The following is a 14,643-nucleotide window of genomic DNA, read 5'->3' on the forward strand; positions in this document are numbered from 1 at the left end:
GAGTTGAAGTCCACACAGCTTAAAGTTGCCAAGGTTGAGAAACACTGCCTTACACAACCGATCAAATAGCCTAGGCTAAGAATTATAAACCAAAGATCACTTATTTATTTGCCTGTTTATTTGCAGGATTTTTATCCTATTTTTCCTTGAGGAACTCAAGCTGGCTTACGTGAAGGTCTCCCTTACTTTACCCTCACAACAACAATCCTGTGAAGTAGGTTAGGTGAAAGAGAGTGAGAGCCCAAAGTCACCCAGTGAGTTTCCATAGCCAAGGCTGGACTTGAACCTGGTCTTGAACCTGTTGAGAAACACTGGTCTAAGGAGCTTGCTTAAAGGATACAAAGCAAGCACAGCTGTCTGTCACTAGCACATGCTGCTTTGGAGTGCTGGTGCTCTCTGCCTGCTGATAGGTCACAGTAGCACATGTATTTCCACCATGCAAGCCCCTCTCAGAACTAACTAGAAATGACTCGTGTAACACTAATAAATAAACAAATAATAAAATAAAAAGGAATGATTCACAAGAAACTCCCAGATTTATTTTGAGGAAGATGACTATTGCAGCTTGCTTATGTTCAACATCCTCCTTTGGAAGATTCCAAATGTTCTGTGAGCAGCAATTCCCTCAATTTCTATGGTAAGGCACATGAAAAAAGACATTACTCTCATTCCAAAGATTGCTTTCTGCGCTGCTCGGTATGAAAATACACCTTTATTTTAAAGCCACAGCCCAGTAATGAAAATTGTACTAATGATGATTCTCTGCTGCAGCTGTCTTCCAGCCTGGAGTTCAATATACGTTTTCTGTCTTTGCCTGCAAAGAAAATGGGTATCAGCTACTGGGATATATCAATGGCTACATACAAGAATTGAGTAAGCACACGTTATTATTTTTTGTGAAAAGCTCATTGGAAGAGAAAGTGTTCATTAATGGAACTAGAGATTATTGAACAGAAGCCAGCATATGAAATAAGAGCCAGCTAATACTGGCTTTGCACTTGTCTTTAAGTATGTTTATGAGCTGGTTGGCTCAGATCTTTTCTTTTCAAATGATAGGGTGCAGTTGGAAGGCTTACAGCTGTCTCTTGAAAATAAAAGGGAAAAAGAAGACAGTGTATAAACAGGATTCAGCCATTTGGGAAGGCCCTGCCATGATTGAAATGAAATCATTAAATCCAGTCCTTAATGTTAAATGTAACTTAAATGTGGATCCTTAGGTGTAGCTTTGGATAAAGACAGCTCTAGAATGGAACAGTGTCTTAAAACACAACCCTTGAACTTTTTTTCCCATGCTTGTTCCCATGAACATGCTGAAAGTGATGCAAAACCCCTTGAGTGAAGAGTTCTTCAGTGTTTCTCGACCTTACCAACTTTAAGGTGTGTGGACTTCAACTCCCAGAATTCCCCAGCCAGCCAGACTGGCTAGGGAATTCTGGGAGTTGAAGTCCACATGTCTAAAGGTTGCCAAAGTTGAGAAACACTGGTTGAGACTCTCACTTCTCTTGCAGAACAGAATTCTGCTAAACATAAATCCTAATCCTACTTTTAAGATGAGCAGAGCTCATTAGAATTCAGGAGGTTGGGATAATGGAAAATGAAATGCCATCAAGAATTCTATTATTTCTTGCCTTGGAAGTTGAATATAATAAAATGGGTGATTTGTTTCAGGATTTAACCGCTTCTGAAAGTGCCTGACCTTGCATTCAAAAGCTACCTAGGATTGATTCTGCCTTGTATTTGCAAAAGTCATGTTTTACTTTACTATGTAGGTAGTCCTCGCTTAACGACTGGTTGCTTAACAACCATTCAGAGTTATGACAGCCTTGGAAAAGGTGTTTAACAGCCCATAAATCACTTCTGGCCATCATGAAATGTTGTGCCACACACCCCTCACAGTCACATGACCGCATTTCGGGTGCTTGGCAACCAGCTCACATTTACGACCAGTTGCCGAGGGCCCCGCTATCATGTGATCACCATTTGCTGTCTTCTCTGCTGGCTTCCCCAGAAAGTCAATGGGGCAGGGAAACCCTTCATGGGACTGAAGGAATGGAGCTCAAATCCTGAAGATTTCTGCTTTGTTCCTGCAGCCTCACCAAGGATTTCCCCTCTGTACATGGAGGGGAGCTGAAATCCTTCAGCAGGCAGCTCTTTCACTCCACCTACTTAACAACCCAGAAGATTGCTTAACAACTGCAACTGGGAGTGCTGGGATTGCGGTTGTTGAGCAAAGTGGTCACATGGGTGTCTCGCTTAATGACCAATTCGCTCAACAACTCAGATTCTGGTCCAAGCATGGTTGTTAATCAAGGACTACCTGTAGCCACTCCAGTGGGTAGAGGAAGAGATTATGAGTAGGATGTGATTTTTCCTGTTCAAATTCCACAACCATTTGCTTGTTCCCAGGTCCCAAAACCGCACCTACTTTCAGTGTGGAGCATGCCACCTCAGATTCCGTCTTAATAAAATGGAAGAATATATCTGTTGAAGACAGCCGAGGCTTTTTAAAAGGCTATTTGCTTCATTGTGGCAAAGGAGAGAAAGACGGCCCAAGCCCAAAATCTTTCGAACCAGGTAAAGAAATATTTGTTGAATTCTCTTCATCTTTTCCCAAATGTGCCCTTTCATTTTAGGACTACCAGCAACATTACAACTGACCATAGGGATGCTGTTGAGATGGTGAACTGAAACGTCTGTCTGTCTGTCTGCCTGTCTGTCTGTCTATCAACACTCCTGCTTAACAGTAATATTTACATGTGGCTTACTGTGAGGAGCAGTGCTATCTCATTTTTAATCTTCATCGCCCTACCAGTTCCCATGCAGAACATGGACAGAAATGCTTATTATTTGACAGTTGTACCAATAACCATCTTATTGTGACTGTAAATGTCAAAGGAAGCACACATACATGAATTTGGAGGATGCAAATGGTGGTTATAAATACTACAAGAATGTATTTATGCACATCATTAATTAAGAAGCTATTTTGGGCACTATGCCTCTGTCATATTTAAGCTGTGTTAAATCATTTATTCAGCTTAACTGTCATGCATTTGTATGAATATGAAAGTGGCTGGGGAAAAAACTGTGTAGCTAAAGGAACCTAACAGGTGTATCTTGAGATGTGTCCTGCCCTCTGCTGTCAGCCTGGGAATTGATAAGTCTTGTCTCTTCATCCTGCTTGCATAGCTTGGCTACAGGCTGCAAGGGGGAAAAAAGAGTAAAGAGACTATAGAATAAAGACTCAGAACTAGGAGAAGTACTTAACATTTTTTGACTAAAGAACGGCCTAAGAAAGCTATTTCTGTGCAGTTAGGTGGACCCAGACCAGCTGCTTGCTAAGGATAACCATATCAAACCCCAACTATGAAGAAGGTAGCTGGTCCAAGACAACAGTGGTTTGAAGTTGGTATGTTCATTTGCCTAACTTTGGATCAAAACCCCAAAGTGCAGTAGGAGCTCAACGTGTATGAAGAAGTGTTTAATGGGGTCTCCAAAGAAATGGATATACAAGGGTAAAGTCACTCAAACATGAAAAGATGTGTACCTTAGACCAGTGTTTCTCAACCTTGGCACCTTTAAGATGTGTGGACTTCAACTCCGAGAATTCTTCAACTTCAACTCTCCATGCTGGCTGGGGAATTCTGGGAAGTCCATACATCTTAGAGTTGCCAAGGTTGAGAAACACTGCCTTAGACAATTGTTTCGTCACCACAGTAAATGCTTTTGGTATGATCCTCATGTTCTATTTTTTTAAAAAGATTTTTATTAAGTTTCAAGACGAGGATAAAAGCTATGAAAAAACAAAAAACCACCAAAAAAAAGAACTAAAAAGGTGTGAAAACACAAGAGAATTTTTGTTTCAAGATTACAGAAAGATATGACTTCCAACTTTTAACAGCAAGGATAGACAAAAATTTTCATAATCTCTATATTAAACCAAAACTACATTATTTCTATAAATCATTCCACTTTAGCACATTATAAAAATCACTAAGTACAGTTAGTCCTCCCCTTATATTAAAATAAAGGAAAAAAAAATCATACAGACCTCCTAAATAATTTCCCCCCCAAAAAAGATAACACTTGTTTAATTATTCCCTTCCTATTACTATTCTGTACATTTTTGTCTACTATAAGAATCAAACTAAAAAGCACATAGATTGTCTGCCATTATATTTAATAGTACAACAGTTTTAATAATCTTAATCTTAATAAACCCCCAAAACAAAAACAATTCAAGACAGTAGCCTTAAATCGAATCCTTAAAACCATCTAAATAAACATTTTTATACCCTAATAATCTTAATCCAAATCCTTAAAAGCAAATAACATCACTTGAACCCTTAAAGCAATCCAGATGAACATTCTTCAACCCTTATCCCACTTCAAAATAAACCAGAGCATTTACATATCCCCACACTGTGCACAGAGCTTTTCTCTTGAAAAAAAAATCAAACAGCCCAACTGCCCCCCTCAAAAATTCCAGCTTTGATCCTCATGTTCTAGAATAAGTTGCCACAGTTCTCCTTGATAGAAAAGATGCCACCAAGTGCAGTGCTGGAAGTGATCTCAGAGAACAAGCCTGAGAGAAACCACAGATACCAGATAAATAAACTTCATTGGTTGCTCCTGGAATAGCTTTTACCAACAAGACCGTATTTTAAGAAGTACACCTACACCAAGGCTATTCCTGAAAACTGCCCAGAAAGTACTGTTTTTTAGGAAATTTTTCCTAAGTATTGCGAATTCCTTTTACAGCTCAGCTATGCCATTGTTATACGGACTGGCCCAAATAGCTAAGACTGAATCTATGCTGGAAAGTAAACAAGCAGAGCATAAATTCACTCCCACAATCAATGAGCAACAACTAGAGAACAGCACAAATTGCTCCATACATCAGAGAACCCTTCATATCTCCAGCATCTCATTAAGCTTCCATGGAGGGCCAAGCAGAATGAAGAACCCAAGGGAGCCCTTGCTCTTGAATTGGATTTGGTCCCTATCTGATTAGAGAATATTGTTAATGATGACTCATTGGAGATGAATGATACTATTGTGTGTGCTTTTGAAATGTTAGAAGAACTATATAATAGAGATGATTAATTGCCCCTGGATCTGTTCTATACTTGTAAGGAGTGGTTCTTTACATTCCATGGCTCTGTAGACCTTGTAAACCATTTGAAAAAAAGCTGTGGAGAGGAATAGACAAAACAGTGGCTTTCTACCTTCCCTCTGCATAGAGAAACCCATGCAGTTTTCTATTTCTCTTTTTTCTCCCTTGCCAAAGAAGATCCTTCTTCACAAAACAACCCTGTTCTCCATGCAGAAGGAAGCGGGAAGGGACCCCATGTTCTCTACACAGAGGAGAAGACAAGTTGGGGAGAGGTGTTGGGAAAGGGACAGAGTTAATGTCCTGACCTTCACAGGGCATATGCTGAGTCTGGTGGATTTCATAGAGTCCAGATGTCTGAGGGACTTATCCCTGAAGAATGCAGTGATTAATTCTTTAAGAAGTGCCTTAGGAAATAAAATATAAACTCTAGTAAACAAAGAAATCTTACATCTTTGCGGTATAAAATTGGGGCAATATTCAAAGTTTTCCAGATCAATCTACTGTATATTTCACTAGTAGAGCAACACAATCCCCTTGTGGAAGGCTTGCAAATCTGACATATCTCTGTCCTGGCACTGTTGTTTCCATGAATGGGGAAATCCTGTTACAGTTTATTGCTTTGGGCTGTACAAAATAGTCTGTGTTTGCCTCATCCTGCTCCTCAGCTCCTGTGTGATTACACAGTTCATTCCTTCACTTCCCCAGTTCCCCCACTGTGGCAGTATACCAGCGTGGTAGGAAAGGTAATCAAATGTAGAATTGCTGCAATGCTGGGATTGTTATTTGCAAGGCTTTGAAAGGCCACCAAGGTTTGCTGGCAGGTTTTTAGGGTTTTAATGTGTTTGTGTTGAACTGATCCTCCCTTAGACAGATTGCTTTCAAACGGCCTCTGGGCTTTTTCCAAAATAATGGACAAACATTCCCATAGACGTGTGCAGGATATGGAGTGGGGGAGGTGGTGATTGCTGGCAGTTTACTTCCTTTTCATTTTGTGAAGAAAGATATTGGTGTGGTCTTGGACCAGTTTAATCTGACATGGCAGGATGAAACGTTCAGTGATTGGACAGCTTGAAAGGAGAACAGACAATTCCCTGTGTGTTCCTATTGGCCCAAAAGGGCAAGAGGTGATTGACTAATGGTCCTTTATGAGCTCTAAACTTTTAAACATGCAGAAATAATCATAGTCATAGAAATTTATTTGAATTAATCTCCAAACAGTCAAAACTGCTTAGATCAATTTTAAGCTCATATCAGGGACAGCCATAAAACCTGAGAAGACTGTCCCTTTCTTAGCTCTGCACCCAAACAAAATGTTATTGAGAATACATATGAAGAAATTCTGCATTTAGGAAACCTGCCCTATATACATACATCAGTCCCAAGGTTTAACTTCTTTCTCCCTCCTTTTTGAGTTAATTAACTATTGGCTGCTCTTTTCTTGACCTTGAAGCTCTCTGCCATCTGTTCTTTGTTTACTAAACTGCTTTCTCTAGTGTGAGAACCCAGGGCAGCTTCAATCCTTACAATAATTGCTTTGTGACTCTTATTTTTGTCTAGAAAATAAAGGTGTTTTTTTTTTTAGAGAGAGAGAGAGAATATATCTGTGAGCAATCAATCATCTTGCTATCTCCAAAACAGTAAACAATAGCAGTTTGGTGCCTTATTTCAAATTCAACATCATTTGTGTAAAAAATTCCTATTTAAAAGAAAACAAAAGAAAATGTTATTCTATTAAATGTGGAGGCCAGTGGGTCAGAACTGCTCTGATACTGTTTCAGCAAATCTATTGTATCCCCAGCACTATAAGCCTGCATGTTAAAACATTAAGACTGTCAATAACATAGGAGTTAAAGCCCACAATGAATTCACAAGCAGATGGGTTAATGAAGCAATGTCCATTCATAAAAGTAACAATTGGTGTAAAGATGATGGAAGAAAAATCTGGATTGAGTCTCTCCCCCCCCCCCTCCACTTCCCCCTAGATTGGGTAAGGCAGCTGTTGGATATAGCTTTATAGAAATAAATACATAAAAATCTATTTTAAAAAAAGCAATCTGTATTACTAATGTTTTCCTTTTTCCTCTTTCCTGCACAAACATTCCTTCTGAAATACCCAAATTTAAAATACGATTAATGAAACTTCATTTCGGTGCACCCAAAAGTAAATTTGCAAGACTTAATTGGCATGGTAAGAGAATGAAACAAAGATATGGTATGCTCAAAAATAATTTTGCAAAATCTACTAAACCTGCTGATATAGTGAAGCAACACTCTGGTACACTTTAGTGTTTTTTTTTCTACATTTATTTAGGCATGCTAGCTGGTTAAAGTGACACTTAGATTTAACTGAGAAACATTTTTTTCCCAAGCTTTACTGTGTGAATCTGTAAAACGGGACAATGCACACAGAATTTTTCAGGACTTATTAGGTATGTCTATTGAATGCAATAACACTACAGTGTTCTTAGGCATTATTTTGCAAAATCTGCCAGATGTTTCTTCTGGATGAGACAACACTATGGTGCACTCAGATAATTTTACAAGATATACTGGATGAGTTTGCTGGCTGAGACTGTATTATATTGCACCCAGAGATAATTTTGCAAGATATACTAGGTGAGCTTGCTGAGGAGACATTGTGCTGTACTCAGATTATTTTGGAAGACATACTATATGGGCTTCCTGGATGAGACAAGATTGCATCCAGATGTCAGCACCTGATCATTCGAGCATTCACACAATCGCAGTCAGGAGGCTGGGATTCCTTTAACTTTTTTTAATGAAGCGTAATGAACAGTACAGAAGGCAAGCTGCGGATTACGAGTTCCTGCTCAAACCTAACTTAAAAACTACATTCCCTTAGTTAGTCACCTTTCCCATGAAACCATGTCACTCCCCCTCCCATCCAGTTGGTATTCCTGGCATATCTCAACCCCGTGTCCTTGATGTCTTCCATAGCCATAATAAACCACTTCACACTCCAACTTCACACCCCCTCCCATCTGGCGACATGGATTCCATTCCTTGGAGAAGGAAATGATGGTAGATGCTCCAATAAGGGTTTTTGTAAAACCTTTGATCGGGGGGATCTGACACCAGAGATAATTCTATTGAACATGCTTATTGGAAAAGACAGTGCTTGAGTGCACTCAAGGTAGACATTTTTGCAAGATTTACTAGGCACCTATACTGAATGGAATGCAGATTCCTTCTATTCTTTGCATATGTTTGATCACGTATTGCAGAAAGTTGGAAGGAATGAGGCAGATTGTCATGGGTGAAATAACTTGTCAGGAACAGCATTTACTAAGAGTATAAATAAGAGAGTTGCTTAGATTGTGGCAGGATATATATGGAATATAAATAATAAATAAATTTAATTCTTGGTATTCTATTAAAGTAAATGCTTTATTGCAATTTGACTACCCTTTAATATTTAAAATAAAGAAAATTTCCTACTATAATAAGAGTAGGAATTGCTTATTGACTAACACTTACCTTTGGTGTGAAACATTCCTCTTAGAGATTCATAATCAGGAATGTCAGCAATGTACCCTCAGCTATAAATATTGGTGATTAAAATACCCAAAGGCCCAGTTTTGTATCGACCCAATCAATTATCACTGGCAGATCTTGCAGTCAATTCCTGGGTTACAAAGGCAGTTGATCTTAGCTTGCAGATTAAACAACGCAGAGCAATAATGCATAAGGATTATTTGTCAACATGTATAGGAAGCAGATTCCAGTCTGTGTCAGGTTCCTTTCTGAGAATGATGTTTGGCTCAGATTAATTAAATTGCTCTGCAGACCCCTCTTCTTGGCACAAAAGAACCCTTCCCCATACATCGTCACTCCATTCAAGATTGTCCAAATTGCCAAACAGAGGTGTTTTAGGAGTTAACAAAAACATCTTCACGGTGTAGCACCCCATATCTTCTGTATCCTGTCTCCCTAAATATCAGAGGCCCATGATTTGAAAGTTTTGCTTCACAGGCATCCCAGAGTGGATGCTAAGGTAGAGTGCTGCCTTGGAAGGGCTAGAGTAGTTGAGAGCTTTCTGCAGAGGCATTAGTTGTTCAGTCATCCATTTGCAGCAATTCCCTGTATATTATGCAACTGGTATGATAATAGCTATAACTGTATATTGTTAAAGCTACGATCACAATGGGAGACTAATTGCAATCTGATCAGCTGAACTCTGAAATGATTGTGGTTATGAAGAAATGGATCCTCAGTGAATCCTGTTGATAAAGGCTTTTTAACGATGCTAGATGCTGAAGAATAGGATAGTCCACATTTCAGCTGTGGAGGTATTGGCATGGTATAACATGCTATATGATGTCCAGGGAATTGGATGAGAGAGAAGACTCCCATTGGCTAAGTTGATTTTTATCCTGGGCTACTTAACCCAAAGGTCAGAGAAGTCCTAAATTCCACAAGCTGAAAAATATTTTTGAAAATGATCTGTATTGTCAACAAGCCATGTTTGAAGGATGTGATCAAAGCTATAGATGAGAAAAAAAGTGATCCAGGGATTCCAGAATGTTGTACCAACAGTACAAAATCATGGAATATTGTGGTCAGCCATTGAATACTCTATGGTAATACTCTATGGGAAACAAAAGAGTTGCTACTGTAGTAGAACCAGACCATCTCTTGTGGAACTTTCAGGTATCTAAAGTCAAGATGAATCTTGTGCATGTTCCTGGATGATAAGAAGATCTAGCAGCAAACATGATTGTGATACAATATTGGCAAGAAAGAAGGAAAATGTTTATCTGGAGAAATGCCCCAGCCTTCCCAGTCTGACTGCTGTAATGAGTTAATAACTTCAGTTAAAAACAGGCAACCTTCATCAAGCTTCAACTGTAAGAAGTGCTAATGTCAAGAAATTACTTCCATGTTGCCATACTCCAGGTTCCTCAAAGTTCCTGTAACATCTAGGCTGCAAGCAGCCACTATAAATGTTCAGTTTTATACATAACTTTGTTAACAGCCTAGGCATTCAAGCCCACAGAAATTATTGTATTTTCTGCATTGGCCAGTAAATTTCCTTAAACAACCAACATCTGTATCTTTTTTGTTTTTTAATGGTTGGTACAGATGATCAAAGAAAACATCTGAGAGTACTGGTCCTTGGGAATTATTTATTGGTGTTTACTTCCATAGTGATTGGATTTAGTACAAAAAGGTGGTGTTTCCAGGATCAAATACATTGAAGGAGAAAGTTGTTTTTACATAGCCTGCAATAAGGAACTTGGGGACTAATTCATAGGTTGGAAACAAAGATGGGGCAGGAATTATTGGGATTTGGTGAGAAGATTTTCCTTGCACCACTGCTAGAAGATTAATTCAACAAAGGCAATGTTTCACAACCTTGAGGTTTCCAGCAAATGTTATGAGAAAGTTGTGGGCTACAGTTAAGTTTTGGGGTGAGGAATACTTTTGGCCTGGAAGATTGGAAGGAAAGTTTTAAGAAATGTGATGGTGGCAGTTCCCCATGGCGACTTATCTAGGAATGGAGAAAGGGAGAAATATGGCTTGGAGAATGTTGCAAATACCTGTGCTTCTCAAAGGCAAATGTTGAAGGAACCTTATCTCTGCAGCCAAGTGGAGAACAATTGAATTGGTTGAAAGGTTAAGGCCATACTAATCCTTGGCTATCATAAAAACATTCAGGACAGAGAAAGTTCACATGTGTGGATGGAAGGGAACAAACTAATAGGTGAAACTACATAATGGACTAAAACCAAAATGAGACACTTTTTAAAGATGATCAAAATATTGGTGGATCTCTGTTTCTGGTCTATAAAGAAAATCTCCCCCCACACCATACTTTAAGAATAGCTTCATATTCTTCCTTCCTGAAATTTATCTCTACTTTATTAGCCCTAGGATAGTCTTCCTAATGCCTGATTTGAAAGAGAGCTTTCACTTCCCATATAAATGTTGCCTGCCATATAGCAATGGTCAGCTATAACTCTGTGGAAACAGCCAGATTCTGTCTAAGGAACGAAGCTGGCCTGTTGTGCTTTCCTTACAGTTGTAATGTGGGGTAAATTAAGGGAAGTGATGGGTGGATTTTCCTGGCTTTGTTTCCCTTACTTTCAAGGATCACCTGCTGGTGGGATAAAGAGCCACCAGTTGGTCTCCTTAACATGTGATGTGGTAGGGTTAGACAAGTATAGGTGGGTGCCTGGGACAGGATTCAGCTATCTTTCAAGTTGCCTGAATGATAGGTCACAGAGGTGGAGGAAAGAGCACTAGATCCATGTTCAGAAAAAGCCTTTGTCATGAGTAAGGATGGCGAGCAGGGGGCTCCCATCCAGACTGTCAAGCGCATGCGTAGCACTGATGAATTGTTCAGCCATTCAAAGAGACACAGATCGGGACCGCCTTAACCCTGGGGGGTTATATGTCTGGGTTTTCCCCACGCTTCTTCAGTTTGTTAGGATTCCTGTTAAGTACTAGCAATAAATATTAGAGACCAGTTCCACGTCTCAGTGTGTTTCCTGGTTGTTAGGACAGCCTTATTGATAAGTCAACAGGTGTGGAGGAGAGGTGGTGAGGCGCATTGGGGTACTCCCCAACTTGTAATGCACCACTTAGTATTGGAATCAGCAACATGCACCCCAAATGATCTTCTGTGTAGCATAGGACTGGTGTTTCTTTCCTTGGTTTTTCAGAAACAGGACCAATGCTCTTTCAGAAAACATGTACGTACGTACTGTGTGTGTGTGTGTGTATACACACATATAGAGAGCGAGCGAGCGTGCCCACCTAACATTTGACAAGTGTTTTGGGAAGTGCTGTCCAGGCACCGTAGGTAGATCCTCTGAAGAAGCCAGGGGTCCATTCTGCTGCATCCAATGCTAAAATGCCTATGGATTGCAGTGCCCAATTACCAGAGATGTGGGGTGTGCCCTAAGCAGTCCTAAGTAGTCAATATGTTAGGCCCAGCCCAAGAACAACGCAGAGTCAGTCCATTCAAACTCCAGTTCTTTATTTGCGCTCACCGTAGAGACAGAATCTTGCCAGACTAAAGCTACTCTACCTAACCTACAGGGAAATAACCTGGGAGACTCAAGGGTGGGGCTATCCTGATCCTCTTCGTTTTCCCACCATTGCCTCCTGGACTGCGTGTCCACTTATCTCCTCCACCTCCTTGGAATGTGCTCCCTCCTTCCTGAGAACCAGCGGCACCACCAAAATCCACCACATCACCCCCTCCTTCTGAGACACATTCCATAACACAATAGGAGCTGGGCTGCCATGTCAACAACCACATTGTCAATGAAGTAATCTAGGCTGTGTCCACAGCAAACACTGTGTTGGGAAAGGAGAAATGCTAGTGTAATATTGTAATAGCGTTAAGTTGCCTCAGCTCTGGATCGAAGAAAGGTGATGCCATGATACAGCATAAAAAATGATTACTGGAGCATGCCATAGTTAGGGAAACAGGAGGATGAGCCCTATGACCTGCACTGTTTATCACATCCCCAATCTGTTGTAATGGCAGGATATTAGGAATTTAGTTTCCTCCAGGTGACAGTTTCTGCATCCGTCACAACACAATTAAGCCGAAAAGGCTATTAGAGAAAGCTTCACAAGTTTAATAGCAGTAAGGGATCTTTCCCCATCGTTCTATTATTTTCTGAATATTTCTGTCTTAAAATTCACCAGGATAATTTTATGTTCTAATAGTGTTTTTTAAATTGTTGTTGTTGTTGTTGTTTTGGGCTTGTTGGTCCACATCTGAGTGGAAATACCGTGCTTGTGGGAAACTCCGAAGTTGGCAGAAGCGTTAGGTCAAAACCTTACAGGGTTGGATTTCAAAACAGTCTACTGAAAACTGAACATGCTGAGTGGTTGTAGAATGCTAACTGATGAGGGAGAAAGGGTTGAAAACCAAGAATGAAGAATTTGGAATATATGACTGAATAGGAGTTTTCTCCTGAGACATTATATTGTACCTCCCTTATTTCTACCAATTCCCAAACTAGATCTCACAACCTGCCCAGCTTTCATTTCCTTGCATTTTCTTTTTCCTCCCCTGTCATGTTACTAATGTCTGCATGGAAAGGGGCAAGCAAGCAAACTTTGATGTGATTATGCATGTTTTCTTAAAGACTGTTTTTGTATCATGTATGCATAAACTATGTTGATGTAGCTTGAAATACAGGTAAAATGGGGAAGAGGGATTGCAGAAGGATCAGTGATTCTCTTTCAGGAATCCCAGGGTCTGGAAACAAATCTAGATAAAGCTTTCACTTGTGTCTTGAATTTACATTTTGTGTGATCCATAACTAGGCTCCAATTTTTACCATGTTTTTACCTGTATCATTTATTTATTTATTTATGAAACTTTTATGGCCACCCAGCTTATGAAATGCAACTCTGGGCAGCTCATAACATGAAGCTTTTTTTATCAGTCTAATTTCTGTTGTTTCATAACATTTCCTTTCTAATTCTTTTTCTTCTCCCTCTTTTTTCTTGCAACCGTGTCACCCAGTAATTAACATTACTGATCTAAATCAAAATGCCTTGACAATAACAGGCCTTCAAGGGAAAACCGGTTACCACCTTACTTTTAGAGCTTATACAGCTGGAGGATATGGACCTTCCAATACCTTGTATGTGGTTACAAAGGAAGATGGTAAGTAATGAGACAATTGGACTTTCGTTTTGCACTTGGGCATCATCATGAGTTGTTAGAACAAATGGGTTAATGGTGTAGTCCCTAGCACACATTATGCTGAGTTCCATGATGGCTGTCAAAGGAAATCAGACCATTAATGTTGATCACCAGAGTTACTTACGACATTGCTTAAAATTCCAGGGATCTTGCAATTTATGACAAAGTTGTTACAAAGCTTTTGGTTGTTTTTTGCACCTGATTTCTGGAGGTCTTCAGATAAGGCGCCATTAACTTTGGAAAGAGGCAGTTCTGCTACCTTTCCTCTGGAGTTGGCCATTTTCTTTTCTACCATTTTTCTTGCTGTGAAAAAAAAGGACAAATGAGGTGGGATGCTGGCTGGCTGCCACATTTATTGCTGAAAAGTGGCCACTGGAGGAAGTGCTGGCTGACTCATGTGATGTAGTGGTTAAGAGGTTGGACTAAGGCTGGGGAGGCCCAAGTTCAAGTCCAGCCTCAGCCATAGAAGCTCACTACATGACTTTAGGCTGGTTATTGTCTTTCAGCCCATCTATCTCACAGGGTGGTTGTTGTGAGGATTAAATGCAAAACTGTGAGCACCACAAATAGAAGCAGAATCTAAATCAACAAATACTGTAAATAAAATGGGGAAAATGCAGAAATAGTAATGGAATGCTGTTCTGCAGTGTGAAAATATCCTGAGGGTTGGGAGGGAAGTAAAAGGGAAGGAAGACTGCAGGCAAGGTTGAATCCAGAGTAGCGAGTAGGTGCAATTTATATGTATGGAAAGTTGGCTATGGAAAGAGATGAGAATTAATGGTTGTTAAACACAAATCCTTATAAATAGGAAGCTAAAAGAAGAGAAAGTGAT

The 14,643-nt window shown here is 39.8% G+C and overlaps 1 protein-coding gene across 1 annotated transcript in view; it reads left to right on the forward strand.

Moving 5' to 3' along the window:
* LIFR (LIF receptor subunit alpha) overlaps positions 1 to 14,643 on the forward strand; it is a 109,603-nt gene that overhangs the window by 84,442 nt on the left and 10,518 nt on the right. Inside the window, exons 15-17 of the mRNA XM_063295734.1 lie at positions 772 to 873; positions 2,407 to 2,574; positions 13,629 to 13,772. Coding sequence (XP_063151804.1) covers positions 772 to 873; positions 2,407 to 2,574; positions 13,629 to 13,772 — 414 coding nt within the window. The remainder of the gene's footprint in view (positions 1 to 771; positions 874 to 2,406; positions 2,575 to 13,628; positions 13,773 to 14,643) is intronic.

This window comes from Candoia aspera, chromosome 2, assembly GCF_035149785.1.
Source record: "Candoia aspera isolate rCanAsp1 chromosome 2, rCanAsp1.hap2, whole genome shotgun sequence".
NCBI classification, from domain to species: Eukaryota; Metazoa; Chordata; class Lepidosauria; order Squamata; family Boidae; genus Candoia; species Candoia aspera.